The sequence below is a fragment of the Aedes aegypti genome, chromosome 1 (assembly GCF_002204515.2).
Source record: "Aedes aegypti strain LVP_AGWG chromosome 1, AaegL5.0 Primary Assembly, whole genome shotgun sequence".
Lineage (NCBI taxonomy): Eukaryota > Metazoa > Arthropoda > Insecta > Diptera > Culicidae > Aedes > Aedes aegypti.
Genome location: NC_035107.1, coordinates 292,282,207 through 292,309,953, shown reverse-complemented (window position 1 = coordinate 292,309,953; position 27,747 = coordinate 292,282,207). Strand labels below are relative to the sequence as shown.

The window sequence follows — 27,747 nt, the reverse complement described above, 5'->3', positions numbered from 1 at the left end:
TCTGTGTATTAGATACTTTATTTAGCTAGGTCCGTCTACTGCTAGTGACTATCTCTGTTATTGTTCTGTTGCCTGATAATTTATAATAATATTAATAATAGCGTGATGTTTCATTAAACCTGTTCATTATGTACAATTTTGAACACACAGATTCCAAATTTTTGCATCATATCGCCGCGTTAACAATAATGCGTTAATACCTAACATGTTGGGTTGTCGGGGTTTCTCTAAATCCACGCAACTTTACTGATCGATTTGTATATTGTTGTGCTCTCTACGTTGATTATCTCCTTACAGAGTTACAAGTTTTGCTTTTCCTCTAATTATAATGTAACACCTTTGCTATTGTTTGCTTTAGTCAAGAGTTTGCAGAATTTGTGTCATGAGGTTAAGATCGGGTCATTTTTGCATTTATCGATTTTGTTTTAGAAAGAGAACGAATATCACAAGTATTGCCACTTCCACATACGGGGATCATATCAAACCTTACGAATGAACTAGATTAATAATGATGAAAGCAGTTTCTAGAAGCATGCAACCGAGATATGATTTTTAAGTCGAGTCAGCCTAAATGCCACTAGATGGTTTCCATCCGTTAGAAAACTAAATTTCGCGTATCACCCGTCGTCTTTGTTTTGGATAATTTGAAGTTACACATTTCGTCTATAAGCTATGTGATCAATTAAAATTTTCCGTTTTTTTCGATTAAAAGATCCCAAATCAGACTCATAAATTGTTGCTCTTAGTTTGTAATGTTGTTTCTTATACTTGTTCAAACAAATAAAAAAAATCTCACTTCCTCAATCCGATGGTCAACTGTCATGTCGCACCCTCACATTCCATCAGACCTGAGTCACGCCTCGCTCCACCCCCTTTTTTAGGAACAACTACACTTTTCGACGATCATGTTCGGAATGGTGCTGTAGATGACGCGATAGCTCAGGTCGAAGTACAGCAGCTTGATGGGGCTCATCTTCTTCGGCGAACAGCACGGAATGGCCGAGGTGCTCAACTGCATCACGTGGGTGTGCTCGTACTTGGGCAGGAAGCTCAGCATGCACTCGCCGGCACAGTAGGAAGCCTCGTAGCGTTTCGGAGCGATGATCCAATCCCAGCCAAACTTCTCAAAGTCCACCGTCAGCGGGTACCGGCAGCAGCGCGTTTCGTTGTCGTTTTCGTCGCAGTCCAGCGACAGGTTCCGCTTGATACGTTTCTTCGGCGCGTCACGGAATTCGATCTCGATGTAGGGCGTCTAGAGGCGTGAGTTTTTTTGGGGAAGAGAACGGGAAAAATATTAATTGTGCGAACTAGAATAATCCTAGGATTTATCTTATTTTTAACGGCGCGTCGATAATTGGTGGGAGGCTATGTACAGGTTGAGCGCTGGAAAAATCTGAAACGAGATCTGCAAAAACGTAGAACAACTCTCATTAGTTAATTAGTGTTGGACTTTTGATTTATAATTCATCTTGTAGAACCAATATGTTGCACCGGATTTTTCTAGAATAGATAATGGTTATTAGAAACCATATGAAAGTCACGACAGACTTAAATAGATTTCTTCAATGCCCTTTCAAAGTACTAGAAAAGTGCGTCTTTCTCTCGGGCTGCAAATCTCTTAAATAAAGATATCTATCTATCTAAAAGTGCGTTTTGAGGCTCAAGGCCCCTGTCTAAAAGCTCGTAAAGTTTTTTTTCAGGAAGTTCAAGTTCTTTCAAGTACGCTGTAAAGCACGTTTCAATCAGCTTGATACGTAAATTTCAAGAGACTGACTAGATTATTTTGTTGAATTTTAGAAGGCTCATCTAATAAGCTTAAAATACTTAAGAAACAAAACAAAATAGGTTCCTTTTGATAGCAAGAAAATCAATGGCAAAGACCTGAAAAACTACCTACTAGAGGCAGAGAAGGCTCTTTTTAATAGAGTCTATACTATACGCTATAGCTTATTTCGAGCGGCCCATTTGTTTCATATAAGGTCTTTTTTGGCCCTTCTCATGAGGTTTGAATAATCTTATGGAAAAGGCTTGAAAGATCTCATTTAAGTGGCCTGAAAGACCCCTTCCAATAGGTTTGACAGACTCCTTGTCAGAGACCTGAAAGACTCATTTCCAGAGACTTGAAAGATCATCTTCAAGAGGCTTGAAAGACCCCTTTCAAGAGGCTCGAAAGATCTCTTTAAAGAGGCTTTGAAACCCCCTTTCATAAGATTTGGAAGAAGCTTTCCAAGAGGCTTGAAAGACTCCTCTCAAAAGGCTTGAAAGACCCTTTTCGAGAGCCTTGAAAGACCCCTTTCAAGAGACATGAAAGGCCCCTTCCAAGAGGCTTGAAAGGCCCTTTTCAAAAAGCCCCTTTTCAAGAGACTTGAAAGGCCCCTTTCAAGAGACTTGAAAGACTCCTTTCAAGAGGTTTGAAAGGCTTCTCTCAAGAGGCTTGAAACTTTCCTTTCAAGAGGCTTGAAAATCTCATTTCAAGAAGCTTTCAAAACTCATTTAAAGAGACTTGAATGGCCTCTTTCTTTAGTTTATTTCGAGCGGCTCATTTGTTTCATATAAGGTCTTTTTTGACCCCTCTCATGAGGTTTGAATAATCTTGAAAGATCTCATTTAAGTGGCCTGAAAGACCCCTTTCAATAGGTTTGACAGACTCCTTTTCAGAGACCTGAAAGACTCCTTTCCAGAGACTTGAAAGATCTTCTTCAAGAGGCTTGAAAGGCCCCTATCAAGGGGTTTGAAAGGCCCCTATCAAGAGGTTTGAAAGGCCCCTTTCAAGAGGTTTGAAAGGCCCCTTTCAAGAGGTTTGAAAGGCCCCTTTCAAGAGACTTGAAAGGCCCCTTTCAAGAGACTTGAAAGGCCTCTTTCGAGAGACTTGAAAGGCCCCTTTCAAGAGACTTGAAGGCCCCTGCCAAGAGGCTTGAAAGACCCCTTCCAAGAGGCATGAAAGATCCCTTTCAAGAGGCTTGAAAGAACCCTTTCATGAGGCTTGAAAGGGTCCTATCAAGAAGCTTGAAAGGTTCCTTTCAAGAGGTTTATAGTTTCCTTTCAAGAGATTTATAGGTTCCTTTCAAGAGGTTTATAGGTTCCTTCAAGAGGCTTGAAAAACCCTTTCCAAGAGGATTCAAAAACCTTTTTCAAGAGACGTGAAAAACCCTTTTCAAGAGACGTGAAAACCCCTTTTCAAGAGACGTGAAAACCCCTTTTCAAGAGGCTCGAAAAAACCTTTTCAAGACGCTTGAAAACCGCTTTCAAGTGGTTTGAAAGACCCCTTTCCCTTTTAAGAAGCTTGAAAATCTCCTTTTATTAGGTTTTAAAAATCGCTTGAAAATAAAATGGCTGAAGCATTTCGACAAATATCTTCCTACAATCAGGTCTAAAATCAAGGCGATCAGGTATGCAACGAGAATTCGGTCAGGACCTTGCCAAGGAAATATCCAAAATTCTATCAATAATTCAATTTGATCAGATTTCTTCGTAGTATCATCTAAGGTTTTCATTTCAAATTGTATACAAGCTTTTTCGAACACAGTGTAGATTATTTTAATCTAGTCAAGAAGGTGATTGAAAAAAAAAATGGTTTTAGTTTTCTTGGAAATTTAACTAAAATGTTTTTTTCCAATATCCAGTCGAAAACGATCGAAATTATTCTTCCGAAAATATGGGTAATCTTCTAAAAATCCGACAAGGATTCTTCCAAGAATCCGACAAGGATTCTTCCAAGAATCCGACAAGGATTCTTCCAAGAGTCCGACAAGGATTCTTCCAAGAATCCGACAAGGATTATTCCAAGAATCTGACAAGGATTCTTCCAAGAATCCGACAAGGATTCTTCCAAGAATCCGACAAGGATTCTTCCAAGAATCCGACAAGGATTCTTCCAAAAATTTGACAAGGATTCTTCAAAAATCCGACAAGGATTCTTCCAAGAATCCGACAAGGATTATTCCAAGAATCTGACAAGGATTCTTTCAAGAATCCGACAAGGATTCTTCCAAGAATCCAACAAGGATTCTTCCAAGAACCCGACAAGGATTCTTCCAAGAATTTGACTATGATTCTTCCAAGAATCCGACAAGGATTCTTCCAAAAATCCGACAATCATCCTTTCAAGAATCCGCCAAGGATTCTTCCAAGAATCCGACAAGGATTCTTCCAAGAATCCGACAAGGATTCTTCCAAGAATCCGACAAGGATTCTTCCAAGAATCCGACAAGGATTCTTCCAAGAATCCGACAAGGATTCTTCCAAGAATCCGACAAGGATTCTTCCAAGAATCCGACAAGGATTCTTCCAAGAATCCGACAAAGATTCTTCCTAGAATCGACAAGGATTGTTCCAAAAATCTGTCAAGGATTCTTCCAAGAACCCGACAAGGATTCTTCTAAGAATCCGACAAGGATTCTTGCAAGAATCCGACAAGGATTCTTGCAAGAATCCGACAAGGATTCTTCCAAGAATCCGACAAAGATTCTTCCAAGAATCCGACAAGGATTCTTCCAAGAATCCGACAATAATTCTTATAAGAATGTGATAAGGAATATCGAAATTCGACAAAGGATTTTATACAAATCCGATAAGGGATCTTTAAATAATCCGACAAATGTTCTACTTGGATGATCTTCATTGAAGCTGTTTAAAGGAAGCTGTTATCAATAGGCCTTTTAAAAACTTAAGGTTTAATAATCCGCTCTCAATAAGTTTCGAAAGTTGAGTCGAAGTTCGAAAGACAAAACGTCGAAAAAATAAAAATGTCGATAGATAAAAGTTTGAGTTTCGAACCGGCGAAATAAAAATACAGAGGATTCAGATATCTAACTAGATTTCATCGCCCTTTCAAGCAGGCGTCCCCATTCGTACCCGGCCCACCGAAGTCCGCCTTGTATTCATTTCATTGCATAAGCCTAAGAAACCCCCTAGGGAAACTCATGCACTGGGATGCTGAAAATTGGGTATCATGCGTATGCGAGATGCAGGTTCGTCAAGGGTGAGTGATTTGGGATGTGTCAGTGACAGGAAGGTTAAACGCAATGGTGATCGCTTCGTTAATCTTTGATGTATATTGCAAATTCAATGTATATAGGTTTGTATAACACTGTCTCATTCCATTTGCGGTTCTGTTTTTTTCTCTCTGTATTGGCCTTTCACAATGGATGCCACGTTCCACTCTGAGCTCCTACCAATTTGTTATTCAATCATTCAACTTTGCATGCCTGATGTGCTGCTGCTGTTGTTGTTCATGCTTCTATTCTGTGTGAGTGTATGTGTATATGTGTTGATGTGACTGTGTTTCGAATTTGCGTACAAATTTGTCGAACCGCTTCCCTCTAGTGACAATCGAATTTCGGGCTGATGCTGCTGCTTCTAACTTCGTTTGCTGCACTTTTCTAAAAGTTGTGGCAAAAAATCTAAAACTTTTTCTAAGCGATAACTGCAACGTTTGCTACCGGGTTTGTCGGTTTTGTATGTATGGTACGTACTGACAAAATTAGATTTGTTATTTTTTGCTGTGTCAGCTTTATAATTGGTTTTGATCAATGAAGCAACTCGAAACGCACTACTACTATTCTTTGATGGGAAAAAATAACACTCTAACGCTACTGTACTTAAGGTTTTTTTGCTACCAATTATCTTTTTGTTGTGATACATGTCGGAAACTATGAAGGGGTGAAGGTGAAACGCAAAGTGAAAAGCTGCGAATTGGAAAAGTAAGAGGTTGAATTTTCACATGCTCGTGTGCGGGATTAAGCCGAATGTCGAATTAATTCCGCACACACATACAAAAGAAAAGAAAATGATGGTCATTTTTTTGATAAATAAGTTTATTGTTTTAAACTAGTTTTGTATCATTCGACAAATGTTTAATGTTGTTTCGAATTTCAATTTGTTCCAATTTCGTCGGTGTTGTGTCGTTTGAATTATATCTTTCTATTTTTATTGTTTTGCATCGTTTTTCGTGTCGAGTTTGGTTGAGATGAGTAAGTAGCAGAGTTTTTTTTTACTGTTGTATCTCGTTCAGGCTGTAGATATGGAGTGATGAGTTTTGCTCGCACACAACATGCTCGTCCTTAGCGATCTAGCTAGCATAAGAATTGCAGTGGTTTCTATTCTCGCTCGTCGTTTTAATTTTTTTGCGGTTGCACAGAGGTTGCTTTTAGAAGAAGTTAGTACGAAATGGTTGTTTGCTTACAGATTAGAATTGCATGCATTTTTTATTCAGTTATAATTTCTTTAACTATAAATGATATAATTGAGCATCCGTGTCATAGATTGGAGAAGAACTTGTTGTATCTTTTGTTTTCATATCAATAAAGTGAGCTTAAATTTGGCCCTAGTGTTTTTTGTTGTTTATCACTAAAGTGAGTTTTCTTTAAAGTAGATTAGTAATACTCAACAGATTGTAAATATGAAGAAACAGTTCACAGTATATAGATGTGTCTTTCTTTTTTTTTCTCAGACAAAACAGCTTATTTTAAATGGTTACAAACATCAAAAGAGCTGAAAGGAAATGGGGCTTCCGGGAAACGCAACTCGGTTTCTTTTCTTCTCACGAACGTTTTACGTGGGATGCAGGCTGCTGATCCTCAAAACGACCAGCACCGACCTTTGTCGAAGGTGGGAACAACGAAATCTGGGGAGAACCAAAAAGAGTCTTCCTATGTACAGTTTTTTTTTCCTATCGCAAGTTTGTTACGGCTAGGTTCGCTACATTTTTTCACAATTTCTGTCCCAGCTGCTGCACTTTACCCAACAACAACGTTTCAAATCAAAGTTTGAAGATGTTTGGCATATCTTTGTGTTAGGAGTAAATCGAATGATACTAATCTCGTTCGGGCAAGTACCACAGCCTTGGACATACGATTCTTCAGTTGGATTTTCTCCTGCTCGTAAACAACTACTAATTCTACTGTCTAATAACTACATTGTTTTTTCTCGGGGTTCTTCATCAAATATGTTTATAATGTAACTGTCAATTACTCGTCGAAAAAGTTCAAATCTTCTACTGGGAAAAAAGAAACGCTTGAATTCTCAATGTTCAATATATATATATGCTACTTTCTGCTTTTACTAAGTTTTTTTTTTGTTTGTTCATAAGAGTTGTCTTATCTGTCTCACCGTCAATCCTGCTTTCGTACTCGTTAAACTGCTCTCCACGTGTAATGCAGATTCGCATCAAAACTGTCGAACAGCTACTGTTCTTCCTACACAATTATGATAATCCCCGCTCGATCAGTCGTTTTCCTTCAGCTCCTTCGCCACTTATCTACCCCGAAAGGTTTCAATTCATCGCTGATATATCTGTGGTAATGGTAAATAGTTTATGCCTTTCTTAAGTATCATCTTTTTCGTCCTTTCCGTGTCGGTAAAAATAATCCAGCTATTTTTCTTCTATTTCATCAAATCCCTCGTCTACCGTATTATAAAGTGTATATATTGCAACGAAATCCACTGTCTGACAGTGTCACACATTTTTCTCTCATCAGTAGTTTGTAACTCGCCCTTTCATGGTAATCATTCGGAACGGAAATTGTTGAAAAGTTTTGTTTGTGTTGTTCTAGCTTCTTTTAAGTGTAGATACTAATTATCTCGTCCCCTATTATCTGCATTGAACGCCGCTCTTGAAAGTTTTGCTTCCAACATGAATTTAGTAAAGGTTCACAGCGTTAGAAAATAGTGATTCTGTTTCTATTTTTTTGTATAAGTATTTACACGCTCGCGGAGAAAAGTTCACAACTTTTGTTTTAGTTCTGTCATTAAGAGTGGAGGAAGGAGCCGATCTAAAGAGGGGTCCTTGCTAGCTCCTCCCCTGGAGAAAATATTTGTAGAGACTACATTTCACATCTATTTTTAGACTAAATGGAGGGAAAAGAAGAATCTCTCTTTGCTTGATTTGTGTTCTTGTCGATAAATAATACTTTGTTCTTTAATGTGTATATCTAGCCTATTTACACACAAAAAGAGTTTTTTGTATTCTGATTTTCTTTAGTTTCAAGAGACGAACATCACTCACGGTATAGTGTCGAAAAAATAAAAAAGTTTATAAAAACTTACTCATTCGTAAAAGGTATACTTTCCAATAGTTTTCTCCCTCGTCCTTATCTGAACACCGATCATCATTAAGCATCATTTGTCGTTCATAAGGTTAGGTAATGTCAAAAATGCTTCTGCTAGCGTCGCGGCGTTCCTTACTACTCTTAAAACTATCTGGGATTACAATCTACGATTAGGTTGTTGTAAAGCAACATCACAAAGTTGGAATGATTTTCTCTGATATCATCTTTTAAAAAAGGGGGGAGAAGGGGAAATCCACTACTACACGACTTCCCCGGATTGTTCTACAGGGGTTTCGCACAATTATGACGTGAATCTTGCATTGTCTAGCGAGGGTCGAAGCACTAGGGCGCCTTCCACCCAGAAGTTTGGTCTGTTGATCATGTTCTGCCAAAGGGAGAGCTCCTTGCCGGTGGAATCCATCCAGTCGACCGGTCGGCCGTTGTGTTTACCTAGAAAAGCAGTCGAAAATCGGTTCGTTTCATGCAAACATTCTAACATGCTCAACACTTACCGGTAGCCAGCGAGAATCGAACTCCGCCGAGGAACTCGTTGCTCGCCAGTCGGTCGTGATCCCATATCGTGAGCTCCAGCGCACGTTCGGACAGCTCCGCCAGTGAGACGTCCTCGTAGATGAAGGTGTAGTTCCAAACCGGCGAATTGGAACGCTTCACCACCGGCGTTTTCTGCTTGGAGCTGCGGTTCTTGTCTGGAAGAAGATAACTAAAGGCGGAAGGCATTAGTATAACGAATTTCATTCTCTCCGAATCCCCAGGGAGATTCTCTCAGAATCTCCAAAGAGATTCCTCCTGAATCCCCAAAGAGATTCTCTCAGATTCCCCAAGGAGACTCTCTCAGAATCCTCAAAAAAATGCTCTCTGAATCCCCAGGTGGATTCAATCAGATTCTTCAAGGAGATGCTCTCTGAATCCCCAGGTTCTCTAAGAATCCTTAGGGAGAATCTCTCAGAATCCTCAGCGACATTCTCTCAAAATTCTAAAGGATAATCTCTCATAATCTCCACGGAGATTCTCTCAGAATCTTCAGGGAGATTCACTCAGAATCTCCAGGGAGATTTTCTCAAAATCTCCATGGAGATTCTCTCAGAATCTCAAGGGAAATTCTCACAGAATCTCTAGGGAGATTGACTCAGAGTCTCCAGGGAGAACCTCACAGAATCCCCAGGGAGATTCTCTCAGAATCTCCAAGGAGATTCTCTTAGTATATCCAAAGAGATTCCTTCTGAATCCTCAAAGAGATTTTATCAGAATCCCTAAGGAGATTCTCTCAGAATCCAGGGGGAATCCAGGGGGATTCAATCATAATCTCCAGGGAGATTCTCTGAGAATCCTTATGGAGAATCTTTCAGAATCCTCAGCGACATTCTCTCAAAATTCTAAGGGATAATCTCTCAGGGATAATCTCCAGGGAGCTTCTCTCAGAATCTCCAGGAAGATTCTCTCAGATTTCTAAGAAAGATTCTTTGGGAATTCCGAGGAGAATTCTTTGTAAAATTCTCTCTGATTCCAGAGGAGGTAGTTATTCCATTCCACAGAAACTTGAAGGAAATTCTCTGAATCAGAGAGCTCGATAGATACTATCCAAAGATCCCATTAAACTTACCTTTTACAAAATGCATCACAGGTTCCGTTCGCCTTGAGCGGCTGTAGATTTTTCGCCTCCTTCACCAGCACGTGCAGTGCACCCCTTCCCGGGCCGGACGAGTTCGACGACGTCGAGGTTATCGATCTGGTGCTAAACTTGCGCAGATTCAACGTTCCGCTGCCGTTTTGGTGATGGTGCTGCGGCGTTCCACCCTCCGAATCCGGAGGAATGTACTTCAAGCCGACGATGATGTCCCCCTTGTACGCGGACAGATCGTCAAACGGTTCACTCTGTAGGAAAAACGGAAAGTAAAGTCATTAATTAATTCATTCTTTTTAGGGTTCAAGAACTTACCCTCTCCTGCAGCTGGTACCACTGCGGAGCCGGATTGTCGAACACTTTGCCCTGCAGTCCCATCATCACCTCGCCGAGGAAGTCGTTCCGACCGAACATATCCGAGTGCCACACCGTGAGCCAAATCGTCCTGGTTTGCAGGCCGCTCAGCGACATGTGGAACCGGAGCACCTCGTCGAACACCGGGTTCAACGTGTGCTTCTTCACTTTGGTCTTTCGCTTGCCACCCTTGGACTTGTCCGGCAGAAGGTACACCTATCGAAAGAGAATTCCGTCAGTTCTGGAACTTCTAGATATCTGGCAATCAAACACCCACCTTCACGTACGGATCGCTCCGGTTCCGCTTAGTATCTACAGCTGCCAGGTCCTTGCACTGTTTCACGTGAATCTCCAGCGCGCCCTGCTTATAATTGTACTGCATACCGAATTCGATCTGTCCGCGAACCGTAACAGTACCGTAGCGTCCTTCGCCGGCACCGGAGTACACCGAGGCCATCGAATCGGACCGCACCCCCAGGGAACTGAGAGAAGCCCGGTTCTGGTGCAACGCCACCAGCCGATCGATGTCCTCATCGGACTGCGATGGCCAATGCTCCGAGCCGGTTGACCCGATTGGACTAGTGGCAATGCTTCGATGGGGACCTCCGGCTGATCCGCTTCCACCTCCACCGCTGGCAGTACCGCCATTACCATTACCTCCAACGGAAGCTCCACCGCCAGTGCTCGATAGTTCCTGGTTGCTTCCACCGGTGGCGTCATTACGGCTTCCGCCGATCAGCGGCGAACTTCCAGACTCTACCGTTCCGGCTTCCTCTGTTGGATTGGGAAAAGAGACAAAATGAGCATGAATTAGCGAATTGTTCAAATCAGTGCACGGCTGGGTTGGTTACATAGGCACATTGGCAGTGACATTGGTGCAGACGATATATGTATAACCTAGCAGCTGGTGATAGGTGGTTTGTGTGTGAGTAGGAGATAGATATAATGAGTGCGTTCGCTTCCGGTCTGGTTGCTGCGAATAATTGCATTGTTTTGCTCGTGCGAGCCGATAGTTCACCTTTGGAGGCGCATTTCGATTGGGGAAGGGCAATGACATTGGACTCGACTCGATGCTGATTATGGTGGAGTTGAGTGACGGAATACTTAGTAGCTTTGAGATTCGATTTGGCCTTAGTTCGATTTAGATATCGATTCCGGACGCTGATAAATCTCTTAATTATTTTCCATTAACTATGAATCTGGATTGACTCAAATCTAACATCTCTTTCGATTAACTCTTGATTAATAAACAGTCAAATAGTTCCATCCGTCAAATATATGCCTACAAATCAAACTAGTATAGATATTGTCAGGAATTTGCCAAAGAACATGCAACGTTCTACATTTTCTATCTGTTTCTCCAGAAATTCGTTTTATGTTTTTCGTTAGGAATTTGTTCAAGATCTCGCTTGATATCCGGTAAAGATCATTATAGTGGTACTAATAAATGACTGGTCAGCAAACCGCCATTGTTTATAGGAAGAGTCAACCAAGGGTCTCGCCAACACTATGTCCACAAACATTGAGTGCAATCACCAGTAATCTGCCAAGAATCTCGCTAGGAGTTTGTCAAAATATTTGGAAGGATACAAGGATCTTCCAAGGCGAAATACTCGAAACTTTCCGGGTGAATCCGCAAAGTACTTCTTTAGTAGACATTCAATCCATGACTCCTCTAAAGGTAATGTAAGAAATTTGACTTAGTTATCATAGGGGGCCTTCCTTAGCCGATTGGTCAGAGTCCGCGGCTACAAAGCAAAGCCATGCTGATGGTGGCTGGGTTCGATTCCCGGTCGGTCCAGGATCTTTTCGTAACGTAAATTTCCTTGACTTCCCTGGGCATAAAGTATCATCGTACCTGCCACACGATATACGAATGCGAAAATGGCAACTTTGGCAAAGAAAGAGTGGACGAAGCAGTCGGAGCCATAGCCATGCAAGCCGCCGAAAAAAGGTTGACGAGTGGTTCGATAAGCAGCAAATGTCCTCCGATGGCGACCCGGCTATCGATTCACATTCGAAGCCACAAGATCATCAACAGATTTAACGTATCGGCCCAGTCGGATCGTCGACACCTGTAGAAATCAGTGAGCTTAGGATAAATAAATAAATAAAAACACTGAAGTGAAAGGAGGTAAATCAAATAGGACCTGTCCAGCGTGCGGCGCTCACGACCATATGACTGCCAGCTGTGCAACTTTCAAGAAGCTATCGATTGACGGACGACGGAATGTCGTCAAGGACAACAAACTTTATCGCCGATGTCTGGTTTCCCACACACACCGACGGTTCGTCGGTAACAAGACATTGCAGACAAATTGGGAGAGGAAGAACGAGTGCATTCCTTGAAGTGAGGGCTCGTTGGTCCTCACTTCCCTTCAAGTTAGAATCCTACTACGGTTAGTTAGAAACTACAGTGCGGATTCCATCGATCTTCCGGACAGTCATCCCATGACAAAGCGTCTATTGGGATGCCTCAAAAAGCTTTCAGAAAAGGAATCGGATTTGTACGACAGCGTACGGAAACAAGTAGCAGACCACGCATTGAAGGGCTACGTCCACGTAGGAACGAAGGATGAACTGGTCGAATATGATCCTTCAGATTCCGAGAACGCGAAGTGGCGTTTTCCGGTGACATCCTGGAAATGGCTGCCAGGCGACGATTCGTGTTGTTTCACAATACGCCTACAAAAGATTCTGGAGAGTGAGACCGCTCCGACTGAGTGAGACCGCATGCTGAGCTTCGTGATGAAGATCTACGATCCGCTTGGACTATTCGGCACAAGAGAAGATCCTGTTGCAAGATGTCTGTTGAGCAAAAGTGAATCAACAAGCAACAATCAAGCTACTACCAAAGATTATCTCAGGAATCCGTAGAAAGTCTCATATGGAATCCCAAGACAAGCTTCATTTTTGTTTGTTCCAAAACCTAGGACAACGAAAAGTGAAAAATGAAAAAGTGATTTGTTTGATTTGTGTCCTCAGTACTGTTGGTTTTTGGCTGCCCTAAGTTCACCGATCCATCCGGAAGTGACAGGCAGCACATAAATTTAGAGAATCAATCCGGTGAGTTTGTTCCAGCATGATACTTTTTCTTTTGTGAGCTTTCCGAATCGTTTTTGTCCGCGTCGTGGAACTTCTGATCATTTCTTGAAAGGAAAATGTTATTTTCGGAGTTTAATAATTATGTTCAGATTGCGCATTCTGTTCAGGCGGGTGTTACGCAACTAACAATCGGTTGTGGATGCTTTTTAACCGTTCGATGACCCTGGAGGGATCGATTCTGCTTTTCGTATAATTTTGAGCAGAAAAACCGACTGTGTTATCCTAGGGTGTTTAGTTAGAACGCGCTTCCTTTCGTTTTTCGATTATCTAAAAATACAGTACCACCCAGTACAGTTTTTCAATGGGCGCAGTATAGTTTTTCAATAGGCGTGATTTTTTTTACGCGTATCGTTATTTTATACAATCCGATGACCCTGGAGGGATCGGTTTTGCTTTTAACTGGTTATTGAGCAAAAATATTACTGCACAATCGACAAGCATTTCGCGAAATACTATTTATACTATAAATAAGCTATTGTTTTCTCTTTTGATTGCCGGCATTCAAAAGATTAATTTGAAAACGCTTAAACAACAAATATTTATGGTCTATCGCCAGCTTTCTAGGCGAATCCTGACAATATACCTTCCCCAATCTCCAACTCCGTAGCACTTATGAGGGTGTCGCTGAGTCGGTGGCCTCTCATTAAGTAAGTGCTACATCAACATTTCCTTCCCCTATCCCAAGTTACGGTAAAGATGGGCGTGGCCGGGAATAGCGATATTCATGCTTTTGGTATTCTTGTTTATGATTTGAACAAGGTATACTCCCCTGCCTTGTTCCTGAAAGTAGTCAGGATGAGATTATTAAAAAGAAACATGAATGTTGCTAGTATCCAATCTACGAAGTATACCGTAACTACGCTAACGCTAACGCTAACGCTACGCTAACGCTAACGCTACGCTAACGCTAACGCTAACGCTAACCTAGGACAACGAAATTGGCCTGGCCTGGCTTACAATCTTTCAGTATAATCATAATCCGAACAGTAATTTACAACATAAAACAATACATGGGAATCAAATAATTGCGAACAAATTTTGCTCATCCAGAAATTACGTCCTCACTCGTTTTATTTATCCAACTCGGAAAGCCTCGTTGGAAAAATAGAAGGCTTGATAATACTCCTCAACATCATCATAGTTCGTTGACATACTCTAGAGTAGCGTGCCTCTTTACGATGGAGCGAAGAAATTCTAAGTAGAAAGGTAACGAAAATGAACGAGGAAGATGCAGCACAAAACACAACAGAGTAAAATTTCATCAAAAAAGAGTGCCATCACAACACCCCGAGGACTGTCTTGTTCAGGCGGACTCAAGAGTTTTTTTGAAGCATGAGTACATGTGAGCATAGCAAAAAGAGAGAGAGAAAGAGAGTACCAGAAAAAATCCTCGCATTTTTTACACTCTCACTTGATTCGCTTGAGGATCCGTGTTGAAAATTTTGAGTTTAGTTTTTACCCCTCAGAATAACGTCGAAATCGCCTCATTTTTGCATCGCAGTTTCTATCAAGCCTGGATGTATGTATGAGTTGTGCTGATGAAATCATCGTTTACAACTTGTGTCATAAATAACTATTTTCCTTAGAATGGCTAATACTGGTACACCTACCCTACTCACTTAAGATTTAATCTTTAATATAGGAAAGAAAAAAGAGAATCCAGATTTTGCATTTATAAATTTTAACACGGTAATCTTCCGAAAACGCTTTAGGAGAACAACTGAGAACACCACCTGTCTAAATAAATTCCTCCAGAAACTGTTCCAGGCTACTGAAAGTTTTTCAGGAAGAGTTCCAGGGTTTCCTGGGCAATTTAATCGTGGATTTTCCTCAATCTGTCTAGAACGAAAAACCCAAATGATAAAAAATAGTGTTATCTTCCAGAAGTTCAATTGAGGACAACTTCTGAATTTATCGAGGGGTATTTCAAGAAATTCCTATGAAGATTCCGGGAATCACTTTAAAAAAATACAGGAATTTGAGCAATTTCATTCAAAATAATCTACGAAGGTGAATCTACGTATTGTTCAAACCTGAATAAGATCCTCTCGTGACCTCGATTTCGTCATTTCGGTACATTTCAAGTCGTCTGGGATCAAGGGTCCTCAGAAAAATTGAACAGAAAATCATCTAAAGCCACCTCAACGAATTCTTCTGGGAGAGTCCTCATGAAATTACTACAAGTATTCCATTATGCTTTTCAAAAATTTGCCCAATACCTATTTGCCCTTAATATGGGATTGTTCCCAGTTTTCCTCTAGAATTTCATCAAATAAAATCTCAATTTTAAAAGAATAAAATTCACAATTCCAAGGGCTTATCTTGGAATTAATCATGAAATAATCAATCTTGAGACTCCTAAAGAAATTTCTTTAGATATTGCGCCAGGTTAGACAATTGATGTGAGCATGGCTAGAGGAGTTCTTCTTAAAATGTCTGCAGAGATTTTTTTTCTTTTTCTGTTTGGATGAGGTTTGGATTAGAAACTGCGACCATCATTTTGATCTATTGTGACATGACCCGTATCTTTAGTGTTGTGCATGTCGCTTTAGGGTAGAAGCACCGGTTTTGGCGATAGCGCCAATTGTAGTCGTAGTGGGTTATACATAGTTTAACGCAGAAAATCAGCACACAGCAAAAAAATCGTTTTCGTATCCGTGAACAGCAGGCGTGAACTCGTCAACAAGCAAAAATACACCGTGAACTAGATCATGTATACGAGACCATTCATGGTAGTTCACGGTGTATTTTTGACAGTTCACGTTTTTCAGAACGCTTTTTTGAGCGTGGTAACATGTAACATATCGTGTCTAGTATAACACAACCACATGGTAGAGCCACATCCAAGTCGTCCAACTTGATTCAAAAACCAAAAGAAGAACATAATTTTACTTATAGTTTTTGCTCCTATAAAACTAGTTTAGCCAGTGTATTCCTAATTTGGCCACTCTCATAAGAAATCAATGTGATTGGCCAGTTTAGGAACCAAACTTAAGAATGTGGCTGAAACTGGTTCTGGTGGCCTATATTGACCAACCCGATTTTCAATGTGAAAATGTTGAGTTTCGATATCTTTAATACATAACACTGTTCGACAAAAAAAGTCGATCTGAATGCACAGAGACCGGACAACCCGGGCTTGAAAGTATAAAAATAAACAAAAATAATGGCGTTTTCAGAATGTTCGTGTCTGCCCCAGGTCATTTTTAAAATATACTTGAACTTTTTGCATTTTTTATTTAAAAATCTAATCTAATCAATAAACCGACACAGTGTTTTATATTCAGGACAGCGGAATTCATGTGCCATATAATGTTTAAAACGTTAAGTCCAATAAGAAGAGTTGTAATAAGATTTGCAGGAAGCCCTCCGCCTTTTTTTGCACCCTCCCCATTTTTAAAGTATCGCAAATGATGGAATATTTGATATACAGGGGGTTGTCAAAATAACTGGGACAGGCAAAAATTGGGCCAACTTTGGAATGCTGTAACTTTGACAAAAATTGACCGATTTCAATTCTTTAAGAAGTAATGGACGGGTCAACTAATCTAGTTTTGAGGTGAATCCACGGAGATGAACTATGACCACCGGATACCGGTGATAATCCGGATTTCCGGAAGCATGTCTTATGCAGTAAAATTATGACATGTAAAGGTCTCGGCTAAAAATTCAAAATTTTACTACACATGGAGATAGAAGATCAAATTCTGAAGCGATTGGTGCGCCAAGTATTAAGATCGATCCAGAAACAACCAAGATATGGCCATTTCCCCGGAATCGATGCCGGTAGTGGATCCGAATTGAGATCAAACAATTTATTCACTCAAAATATGTCGCGCAATATTGTTTTCTCCCTAGCTTATCATAAAATATCCTATTATAAATTAAAAAAGAATCTTGTACATATTTGGCCACTCATGGCGCCGCCAAGTGCCCCGGGGGAACCTTGCATAGGGGACATTTCGATTTAGACACCAAAGCATATTATGCGACGGCTCATTCTTCATGTCTTGTCGTAAATAGGACAACTGTAGACTCAAAACGGATAGTTGACTACAGTGACTACTTCCGGGACCACCGGATGTCCCCGAGGGAACCTGTAATTAGGGACAATTGAAATTGAACTCCAATACATATCGTGCGACGGTTCATTTTTAATGTTTTTATGTCATAATTTTACTGCATAAGACATGCTTCCGGAAATCCGGATTATCACCGGTATCCGGTGGTCATAGTTCATCTCCGTGGATGCACCTCAAAACTAGATTAGTTGACCCGTCCATTACTTCTTAAAGAATTGAAATCGGTCAATTTTTGTCAAAGTTACAGCATTCTAAAGTTGGCCCAATTTTTGCCTGTCCCAGTTATTTTGACAACCCCCTGTATATCAAATATTCCATCATTTGCGATACTTTAAAAATGGGGAGGGTGCAAAAAAAGGGGGGAGGGCTTCCTGCAAACCTTATTACAACTCTTCATATTGGACTTAACGTTTAAAACATTATATGGTACATGAATTCCGCTGTCCTGAATATAAAACACTGTGTCGGTTTATTGATCAGATTAGATTTTTAAATAAAAAATGCAAAAAGTTCAAGTATATTTTTAAAATGACCTGGGGCAGACACGAACATTCTGAAAACGCCATTATTTTTGTTTATTTTTATACTGTCAAGCCCGGGTTGTCCGGTCTCTGTGCATTCAGATCGACTTTTTTTTTGTCGAACAGTGTAATTGGGATTGAAAGCTTTCATTTGACGTATTCGCATTACATGTAGAGCTTGCCATATATTTTCCACAGATGTTTGTTCTTAGGCTGGCTAAAACCGGTGCTTTTACCCTACTCCTTTTCCATAATGATATATCGATTTTTGTCCAGATTTTGTTTCGATTCCTTTTGATATTTATGGAAAAATCGAATATGATGAAAAGTTCCTCGTTTTTACTTCCTCATAGAGACTTAAGCCTTGATTACAGTACGCGCGCAATGCGCGAACGTTCGCTCAAAAAAGTTCGTCCAATATTCGCGCGAACTGTTCGTGGTTCTGTAAGTACAAATTGTTCGCCCATTTATTACACAGTTCGAACAAACGTCTTTGGTTCCATGACTGTTGGTCGTAGCAACCAATGTGTGGTGTATTCATTGTTCGTCAAAATGTCGGTGGTGCTGTTGTTGTTATCAAAGTATATTATTAACAAACGATTTCCCTCAACTAATCTTTCTTTACTTCCAGATATAATTTTGTAATTCCCCAATGAATTTCTTCAAAAACCCTTGCAAACATCAGTGCAAGATTGTTAAGAATTGTCTAAAGGAATGACCCAGTAAAAATGCCGAGGAAATCGTTTGGAAATTGCGTCGGAAACTCAAGAACTGCATTATTTTTTGAAATTCCCCCGGATATCGTTTATTGAATGTTTCATCGATTCCTTCCGAAACCCATTAGATACCTCCAGGAAAAACTTTTGTTCGGTACCAGATTTTCTAGACCGGTTTCGATAGGGCTCCAGAAATACCTCCAGCAACTCGTTCAGGAATTTTGCCAGGAGTTCCTTCTGGGATTCATCCATGGATTATTCCAGGAATGTTTGTAAGAATATGTATTTCTACAAGGAATCCTATAACGATTTTGCCAGAAGTTTCTGTCGAAATGCCTTTAGCAAACCAAAGGATTATTCAGGAAACCATTCCAATTGTTACTCCTTCAGAGATTATTCCAAAGATTCATCAAGCGATTTCTACTTATACTCCTCTAATAATTATTCCAGAAACACATAATAATTCCTCTAGGAACATCGCTTTGGGGATTTTTGCTGAGATGTTCTCAAGGCTTTCTCAAGGTTTCACTTCGACAGTTTTTTCAAAGAAATTCCTCAAGTAATCCTATTTTTCTAGGAATTATTTCCGACTTTTTCTTCATAGATCGCTCCAAGAATTCTTCCAGAGTTTCCACCGAGAATTCATCTGAGGATTCTTCAAGAAATAACTTCATAAATTCCTATAGTGATTCGTCAAGAGTTTCCTTCAGGAATTCTCCAAGAAAACTTACTACATAAATTATTCTTATGATTTTTTCCAGATAATCAGAAATCCCTTTGAAATTTCTCCAGAGATTCAACCTGGATCTCCAAAAAAAACCCAGGGGATTCTTCTAAAACTTCCTCTATAAATTCCTACAGAGATTCACCCATGAATTTCTTCAAGGATTTCATCAAATAGAATTAGTCCTCCAGGTTTCAACTCCGATTTTTTTTAAGAGATTTTTCCTGGAACTCCTTTTCTGAAGAAAGTTTTTGAGGAATCCCTGGATAAGTTCCTGGAGGGATTCCTGGAGCAATCGCTGAAAGAATCACTTAAAAAAATCTACAGTAAAGTCTAGAGGAATCATCGGTGAAATTTAAGAATCCTGGAGGAACTCTTGCAAATGCCTATGGAATGATTCCCAAGGAAATCTATGGAGAAATTCTTGAAGAAATCCTTGGAACATAAACATTTCGGCTACACATACTTTATTTTTCCAACGTTTTTTTTTTCTTTTAAAATAAAGTCTACGTAGACGAAAAGTATATTTCATTACAATATACAGTTGATTCTCTATCAGATCATCCCTGGATCAATTTCTAGAGTAAACCATTGAAGATTTTATGAAGCCTAGGAGGAATTCTTGAAAAAAAAAAAACTGTAGAAAATCTCTGAAATCTCTAAAGAGATCCCCTTGAGAGATTTTGCTAGATCCAGGGATTTGGAAGAATCTCTGGAGAAACGCCCATAAAAAGGATTTTATAAGTTAATTAATGAAAGACTTTTAGATACATCTTTGAAGAATCCTTAGAGGTATCCTAGATAGCATCACTGTAGAAATTTTGCTGATGGAATCCCGGGAAAACACCATGTACAGATTTTTCTGAAGAACACCCTGGAATTATCCTTAGAGGAATCCATTGATTTTTTTTTTGGAGAAATGTCAGGTGAATAATTCGGATCAATGAAGAGATTTTCCAAAGGGAATTGATGTAGAAAATTTACTGGAGGAATTTTTGTATGCATTTTCTAAATGTTATTCCTGAAGAAATTATTACGGAATTTTTTTATGAAATTCCTGCAGGAACTCATGGGAAAATATCTGGAAGAACTTCAAGAGGAATCCCTGGATACTTGTTTGGAAGCCAGAACGAATCTCTCGAGAAATGCCAGGGGAATCCCTGTAGGATTATCTAGAGAGATCCTTGGAGTAGGTCATGGAGCAAGTAATATCTTGAGTTATTCTTTAAGAGATCATTCTAGTGTAATTCCTGGAACAATTCCTGGAGAATGCCTTGAAGATATCTTTGTAGAGATTTTCCAAGAGGAATCTTTGGAGAAGTCTCTGAAAATAAAAATTCAAGGACAAAAATTCCGGAGTACTCCTGAAAATCCTGGAGGAATCCTTGAAGAAATTCCTGGAAGAATACCAGTAAAGATTTTACTGGAGGGATCAATAAAGGAATTATTGGAGACATTCCTGCAGGAATTGTTGAAGGTAATCCTGGAGCCCTATCAGAAATGTTCTAAAATGTCTCATGGCGAAATCTCTTGCAAAAGCCCTGGTAGAATCACTGAAGAAACCCCTATAGAGATTTAGGGAGAGATTTCTAGTAAAATCTCTGGAGGAATCTCCAAATGAATTTCTAGTGACATCTCTGGAAGAGTCAGTACATAACTGTAGAAGTTCTCATAAGGACAATAAGCTGAGAAGTAGGCTCTATCCCGGTTGGGACATAACGCTAGAAACAAGAAGGAGAATTTTATATTTGTCTTTTGGCAACGGTCTTTTAAGATCTGAAAATTTATAAAACGATGATAATTATTTTCCTCTTAATATAAATGTGAATTTTTTTCTAAATGCTTTAGGAAGGAAAAATTCTTGCACGGATTTTTTACAGGAACAGTTTCAGATCCATTCCAATGGCTCTCCAGAAATTTATTGAGGACTTAAACAAAACAAAACTTCCCGGGATTTCATTTTCAACTAATTGAACAGGCTAACGTTGTATTGCCACCCAGGAGGGCGTTTTATTATTCATAATTTTCTCCAAATCTCTATAGTGTCTATTTCTCCAGAGATTCTTCACATAATTTTGCAAGAAATTTATCCAAAACATATCTTTAGGTATTTCCTTGAGAAGAACTTTCAATCACAACCGTATTGCCTACACCAGTTCCGATAAAGCTCTAATTCATTACTCCAGGGATTTCTTCACAGAGTTCTACCAGAGACTTCACTGGTGATTTCTCCAGACTTTTCCAGGTAATTCTCCATAAATTTAGCCATTTGTCCAAGGATTGTTCCAGGTATTTTTCCAGAAAAATATAGACATAGATTTCTCCAGCGAAATCTCTACAGCACTTTTTCCAGATTTTTTTCCAAGGATACTCCAGGAATTTCCTCAAGGGATTTCTCCAAAGATGTATACAAGGATTCCTTCAGCAATTCACCCACATCCTTCTGAGATTTTTCCAACTTTTTCTTCAGGGTTTTCTCCAGAGATTACTCCAGAAAACCCATTTTACTGTTCCTCCAAGAGTTGTCCTAGGGATTTTTTCAGAAATCCCTCCAGAGATTTTCCCAGGAATTCCTCCAGAGATTTTCCCGGGTATTCCTACAAAAACTCCAGCAAGTATTTCTTCAGGGATTTTGCCAGAGATTTAACCAGAGATTCCTTCAGGATTTCTCCCAGAAGTTCCTTTCGGGATTCCTCCGTCAATCCTACAGGGAATTCTTAATATTGTTTCTATAGAATTGCTCTTGGAAGCCTTCCAAGTATTTCTCCAGGAATTTATTTACGGATTTCTAAATCTTCATGGAAGGAGTTTCTGCGATCATTCTTGAAAGAATCCTTAAAAGGAATCTTGGGATTATTTCTGATGAAATTTCTGGAGGAATTCATGATGGAATTTATCTTTGGAAGATTTTACTAGCAGATTTCTGGAGAAGTTCATGGAAAGATCCCTGAAGGTATTTTTTGAGGCCTTAATCAATTGTCTAAAATTACCTTTAAGGTAAACTCTGGAAGATTTGTTAAAGAAGTTTTGTAATTATAAAAATCATCAAATTCTTTTCTTTTGCGATTTTGCTAAAACTATCTCTAGGAGAATTTCTGGAGAAAACTCTTGAAGATCCCTTTAGTAAGTTGTGAAGTAATTACTTGTAGAATGCTAGGAGAAATTTCTTGTCGAATCCCCACAGGAATTCCAGATAGAATCACTGAAGCAATCCGTTGAGTATCCCTGAAAAAAATCTCCAGAATAATTCATGGAAGAATTTTGAGAGGACTACATGTGGAATACACTGAATGCATCCTCTGAGGAGTTTCTGTAGAAATATCTGGAGTTATCCTTAAAGAAATCGTCCTAGTGTAACTCCTGGAGGAATCCCTGAAGACATCTCTGCAAGAATCCCAGTAGAAGCATTCTGGAAGGATGCTTGGAGAAGTCTCTGGAAGAATTTCTGGAAAAATATCTGAAGAAACATCATGAGGAATCGTTTGAAAAATACCTGGAAGAATCCCTGGACCAATCCTTGAAAAAAATCATGCAGGAATTCTTGGAGATAATCCTGGAAGAATATTATTAAAACAAAAATTTCAAGTTACTGCTCTTGAGGAACTCGTTGCGAAATTTCTAGAGGAATCACTGCAGAGATTTTTCTTGAGGAATCCCTGGAATATTCCTTGGAGAAAACCCTGGAAGTATCCCTGGAGGAACTCCTGGCAGAATTTCTGGAGGACCTGCTGTTGGTGCTCCTGGAGCCCTGTCTGATCCGGTCCTTAAAAATCTGGTTGCGATCAAAACTTCTTCATGATGGAAACGCTGTCAAAATTGTTGTATGGATCACTGTAGAGATTATCTATAATAATTTTATGGTAAAATCCATGGAGGAATCTTCCAAAAAAATCCTGGACAAATCTCTGGAAGAGCCTTGGGGAAATTTTCCACCAACACCAATATTTTCATTCTCAATCTGACCAGGACGAATGAATATTTTGATTTCCTTTCCTACTACAAAACTTTCTACCGTTGCTATGCAACGCAAGTTCGACGAACCAACATGTTTGAATGCACGAATATGTTTCTACAAAATGTTCGCGAGTAGTTCGTGCACATATTACACAGTTCGCGCAAACATTCGTGCAACTTGCACAAATGTTCGTGCATTGCACGCACTGTGTAATCAAGGCTTTACATCTCAGCGAAGATGCGCCGCTTATCAAACATAATCGATTTGATTTCTGAGGAACCAAATTGGTTGTACTGATAGTTGTCCCATCCTTGTTTCGTTTTTAGCAGGGATTGAATCCTGAGAAAATTGAGAGAATCGCTCACGTATCGCTCTCTGTAACAATCATAACATGCTGCACATTATGAGAGACTGTTTATCGTATACTGCTACAACTTTGATCAGATTGGGGGCATAGTAGTGCATGATAAAACCCATCTAAACATGCTCCAAGCCTGGGGGACACTATTGCTATTGGAAGTTCGTGGATTGTTTATCGTGCCAGTAAAGAAAAACACCTATCCCCAACGGTAAACAAGCGAGTAAAATGGGTTTTATCATCGCTCTCTCTTTGGGGCTCTCGCTCGCTGCTTCCATTTATCAGACTTGTTACACCTTGCGATACAATGACGATCGTGGACTGCAACAGATGGGATGTTTTTCTTTGCTTGCTTTGATCGTGCTTCATACTCAAATGAGAGCGAATTCTGCAAAGCCGGGTTTTTAGATTAGTCCCAGAAAAATACTAGAAAAAACGGGCTTTTTACTAGCAGCAAAACCGAATCAAGCTATTTCTTTTGAGTAATCATCACGTGAGTTTTTGAATTACCAATATTTAACAGTCCTTGTTGAGTTGGTACTCATAATTTTTGTCCTAGATCCAAGTGTGGTCTCGGGACTGACAAACTCTGAGTCTTTAACCATCTGCTAGGTAAAAAAAAATCCTATTTCAGAAACTGTTGTAGTGGTTAGAACATTCGCCTCTCACGCCGAGGACCTGGGATCGAATCCCATCCCCGACATAGTCACTTATGACGTAAAAAGTTATAGTGACGACTTCCTTCGGAAGGGAAGTAAAGCCGTTGGTCCCGAGATGAACTAGCCCAGGGCTAAAAATCTCGTTAATAAAGTCAAACCAACCAAACAACTGTTGCCAGGACAAGGATTTTGCACCGCGAATCCTAGGATTACCAGAACATATTACACTAGCCCGACAAACAAGATGAGACTAGGGTTCAGATGGGGGTAGATCTTACCCCGTAATGCACCACGAAAAGATGGCGTCTACCCGCGTTACGGGTACTGCAGGGATTACTTTTAATTTATTGCAAAACAGAAGAATTTTGTTTTTTTTAGTGGAAATCCTTTAAAGATAAAAAAAAATCTCAATGTGAAACAATTCTTTTCAATACGTGTTCCTCCAGAATGGTTCTAAAAATCATTTTTTACAGAAATGCTCGAAAGATTTCATTAGCAATATTTCAAGGAATTTTTCTAGTAACTCCTTCATCTTTACAGGAGATATTTGTTCTCGAAACATCCTCAAGAAATGTCTGTAGAGATTCTTTCAAAGATGGTGATCGAACATAAAACACCGTAGCACAATATGCCTAAATGGCTAACGTCGCATAGTGACTAATTAGTCTAATACCTAATAGCTTTCGTTTAGGGCAATCAGGCAACAGATGTTTTCGTAAATTTGGTGGTGCATTAGCAGTGCGCTTTTTGTTGAATATGCAGAAAATTTGACGCAAAAAGTGCAAAAGCATGCCCGGCAGGTGCCATCAATTATTGACGCTAGCAATGATTGAACTCTTTACTGGCACTAATGCAAGCTGCTTCGGATCATGTTAAAGATAAGTATGAGTAGGAAAAAGTGGAAACACTAATTTGGCATTAGTTACGCTGCACACGCTTTTAAAATAGTAAAATCTAATTGAAGGTTTAATCAATTTATATTATCCAAAAACACTTTTAGTGCGGTATTGAGATTAATGATCCTCAAGACTTTTTTTTCTCACGAATGAATAAACTGACGCGGAAATCGTTCATTATTCATCCAATTAATCTCGCAAAAAACCAAAACCGTTTTCATCCCGATTCAGAGAGCATACTGCTAAATCATATCGGACCTAATTCCATTTTTTGCAAAGATAAAGAAAATCATCCTATGGCCCAAAACAGAGAGTCGTGAAATTTTATATAAATATTGAAAAATCATCCCCTCTTTCACCCCTTCCTGCTACGTCCCGCCCGGCCGGGCGTGTGCCCTATCAGGACCGGAATCAACCTTTCAGCATAATCCCACCTACTTGAATGGTCATAAATTTTCACTCAAATTAACCTTCCACATCCCTTGCTGTAGAGCGGTGGCACCAGAACATAGAAGGAAAAAACTAGAAAAATAGCGAAGCAACAGAAAAAAAAATGTAATGAAGAACACAGGCACCGAAGCTCAACCACAGCACACCGGACGGCAGATGAACTAAACGGTTCTTAGCCCGGCACCCGGTGTTGGCAAATAATCTGCCCGGCTTAGAGCGCCCATTTGTCGTTCTCCGGGGAATGTGGGACCGAAGGTGGGTTCTTGAGGACAAAATCGCGTAAGTGCTTTGGTTTGAATTTTGACCGTTAAGAAAGCTCACAGTACGTCGTTTGTCGTGTACCCCAAGGCGCGCAACAAATTGCTATTAAACGTGTACCCATTTTGAATATTTCTAGGACATTCCGTGCCGTTGGATGTGTGCGAACTTCGGAATCAGGTCTGCGCTGATTTGGTCACACCATGCAAACTGTGCGCCTTCATTATTCGAAGCGGCAACTCCGGGCAGGCAGGCAGCTAATCATGCAGTATACGGACCCGTGCCAAACCTATCTCGATTTCGCCGAGTATCGCCCGGTCCTCGCAGAAGGCCGTAATTTGCTTCCGCCGGGCGATGGTAGTAAATTTCTTCCTCAGGCTCGCCTCGCCGCAACTGATGTCGTCCAGCTCGAGGCAGTCCAGGAACTTGTCCGACGTGGACTTGACGCTGTCGTTCCAGTTCCAAAACTTGTTCTTGTTAAGCTTCTTGATGGTGCTTTTCTGGGACGGTGTCAGTTCGTCATACGCCACCAACGCTTCCGAGCCTGATGAGCAGCCAATGCCGGTGGGAGCATTTCCGCTCCTGTCGGCCACTGTCAGCATTTGGCGCTTGTATCGTTCGAATGCCGCATCGATATCATCCTCGTCGGTACCACTCGTGGGAGAATTGTACTTCCTCACGTAAGCAAAACAATTCTTCCTACACCACGTGGAGGACGTTGATGATGAGGAGGCGGAGGATGATGACGACCATGGCTGGCAGCAAAAGACGGTCCGGAAAATCTTCCTCGTCCTCTTCCAGCCACGTCCGACTGCCCTCCGTAGACGGCTTCGCTTGTTGCTTTTGCCACTACCGAGCGCCTGTTTATGAATTACCGTCTTTGTACTTTGCTGTTGGCTCATCTTCAATTCAACTTTCGTCTCTTTCGTTTCGGCGACATGTTGCTTTTGTTTGGAACCGGAGCCTTTATGCTGCACTGCATTAATACTAACCATTTGTTTCGCGCTCAGCTGCTGATTACTGGATTGCTGTAGGACCACTTTCTTCTGGGCCGCTCGTAGAGAAGATTGGGGGAAATTTTCATCACTGTTGTTGAAAGTACTGTATCGATTTTTGTGAACAACCTTTTTCGTCTGCTGCTTTCTGCTCGTGGCACTGACAACACTTTTCTTCAGCTTTTTGAAATGCATTTATTCGTCAAGCGATGACACGACTACAATGGTGGCCACTGACTCGTTAAAACACTGTTGTGCTCGCGAGGGATTATTCATTAGAACGACGTTCACTTGATTCTTCGAAATTTCTCACTCTTGAAAGAACAGAACATCCGTTATTCATTGCATTTCCCATTGACGTCGCACTTGGGAAGAATCGCAATTCACGTTTGCAACTGAAGGATCAACATGATAGACAATGAACTGACACTACAGCGCCACAATCATCCCTGTTTTCTAATTCTGAATACGACACTCGTTTTATTTATATCCCTTCCAACAGCTAGACGACGTTGCTTGTTCAGAAAAAAAACATTCAACTATTGTCACTAGCAAGCTCACAGCCCCCACAGAACATCACCGGGCGATAGTCAATTTAAATTTAAGTCGAGTCTAGTACACGACACTGAAGACGGCCTTACAGTTGAGGTCGAAATACGCGTATCTGTCAAAGGATACAAACTCTAGTGGAATTAAATGGTATAGTACTAAATTCGGTTTTTTCATCTACTTAATTTAAATTAGTTTATGTGTATCCCTGATGTTGCATTCAGCGTTTGTCCACTGGATATGAACTTTTTGCTTTTCATCCATTTCGACACTTCCAACTCCTTTTCCAACCGACCAACTCTAGGCGATATTCGCACGCGCACGCTCAAGAACGTTCCTCGAGTAAATCACGACCCGGACTGATAGGAATCTGTACACTACTGGCAGCATTTAAGATCCCGGCCCTGGACTGGAGCGAGCGGAATCGATACTGTC

At 40.3% G+C, this 27,747-nt stretch overlaps 2 protein-coding genes across 8 annotated transcripts in view; both read right to left on the bottom strand.

Annotated features, from left to right (window-relative positions):
• Positions 1–2: 2 nt before the first annotated feature.
• On the bottom strand, positions 3–27,696 carry LOC5577632 (growth/differentiation factor 8). Its single transcript, XM_021838191.1, has 3 exons — positions 27,494–27,696; positions 26,761–27,427; positions 3–1,252 (listed from the first exon to the last, which is right to left on the bottom strand). The coding sequence occupies exons 2-3, from the start codon at positions 26,956–26,958 to the stop codon at positions 878–880; spliced, it is 573 nt and encodes a 190-aa protein (XP_021693883.1). The 5' UTR covers positions 26,959–27,427; positions 27,494–27,696; the 3' UTR covers positions 3–877.
• Positions 5,378–27,747, bottom strand: part of LOC5577633 — a 357,967-nt gene continuing 335,597 nt past the window's right edge. For all 7 annotated transcript variants that reach the window (XM_021838183.1, XM_021838185.1, XM_021838184.1 and 4 more), the window contains 5 exons: positions 10,322–10,818; positions 10,006–10,260; positions 9,670–9,941; positions 8,561–8,769; positions 5,378–8,498 (listed from right to left, as the gene is read on the bottom strand). In XM_021838183.1, coding sequence (XP_021693875.1) covers positions 8,350–8,498; positions 8,561–8,769; positions 9,670–9,941; positions 10,006–10,260; positions 10,322–10,818 — 1,382 coding nt within the window. In that variant the 3' untranslated portion in view covers positions 5,378–8,349. The remainder of the gene's footprint in view (positions 8,499–8,560; positions 8,770–9,669; positions 9,942–10,005; positions 10,261–10,321; positions 10,819–27,747) is intronic.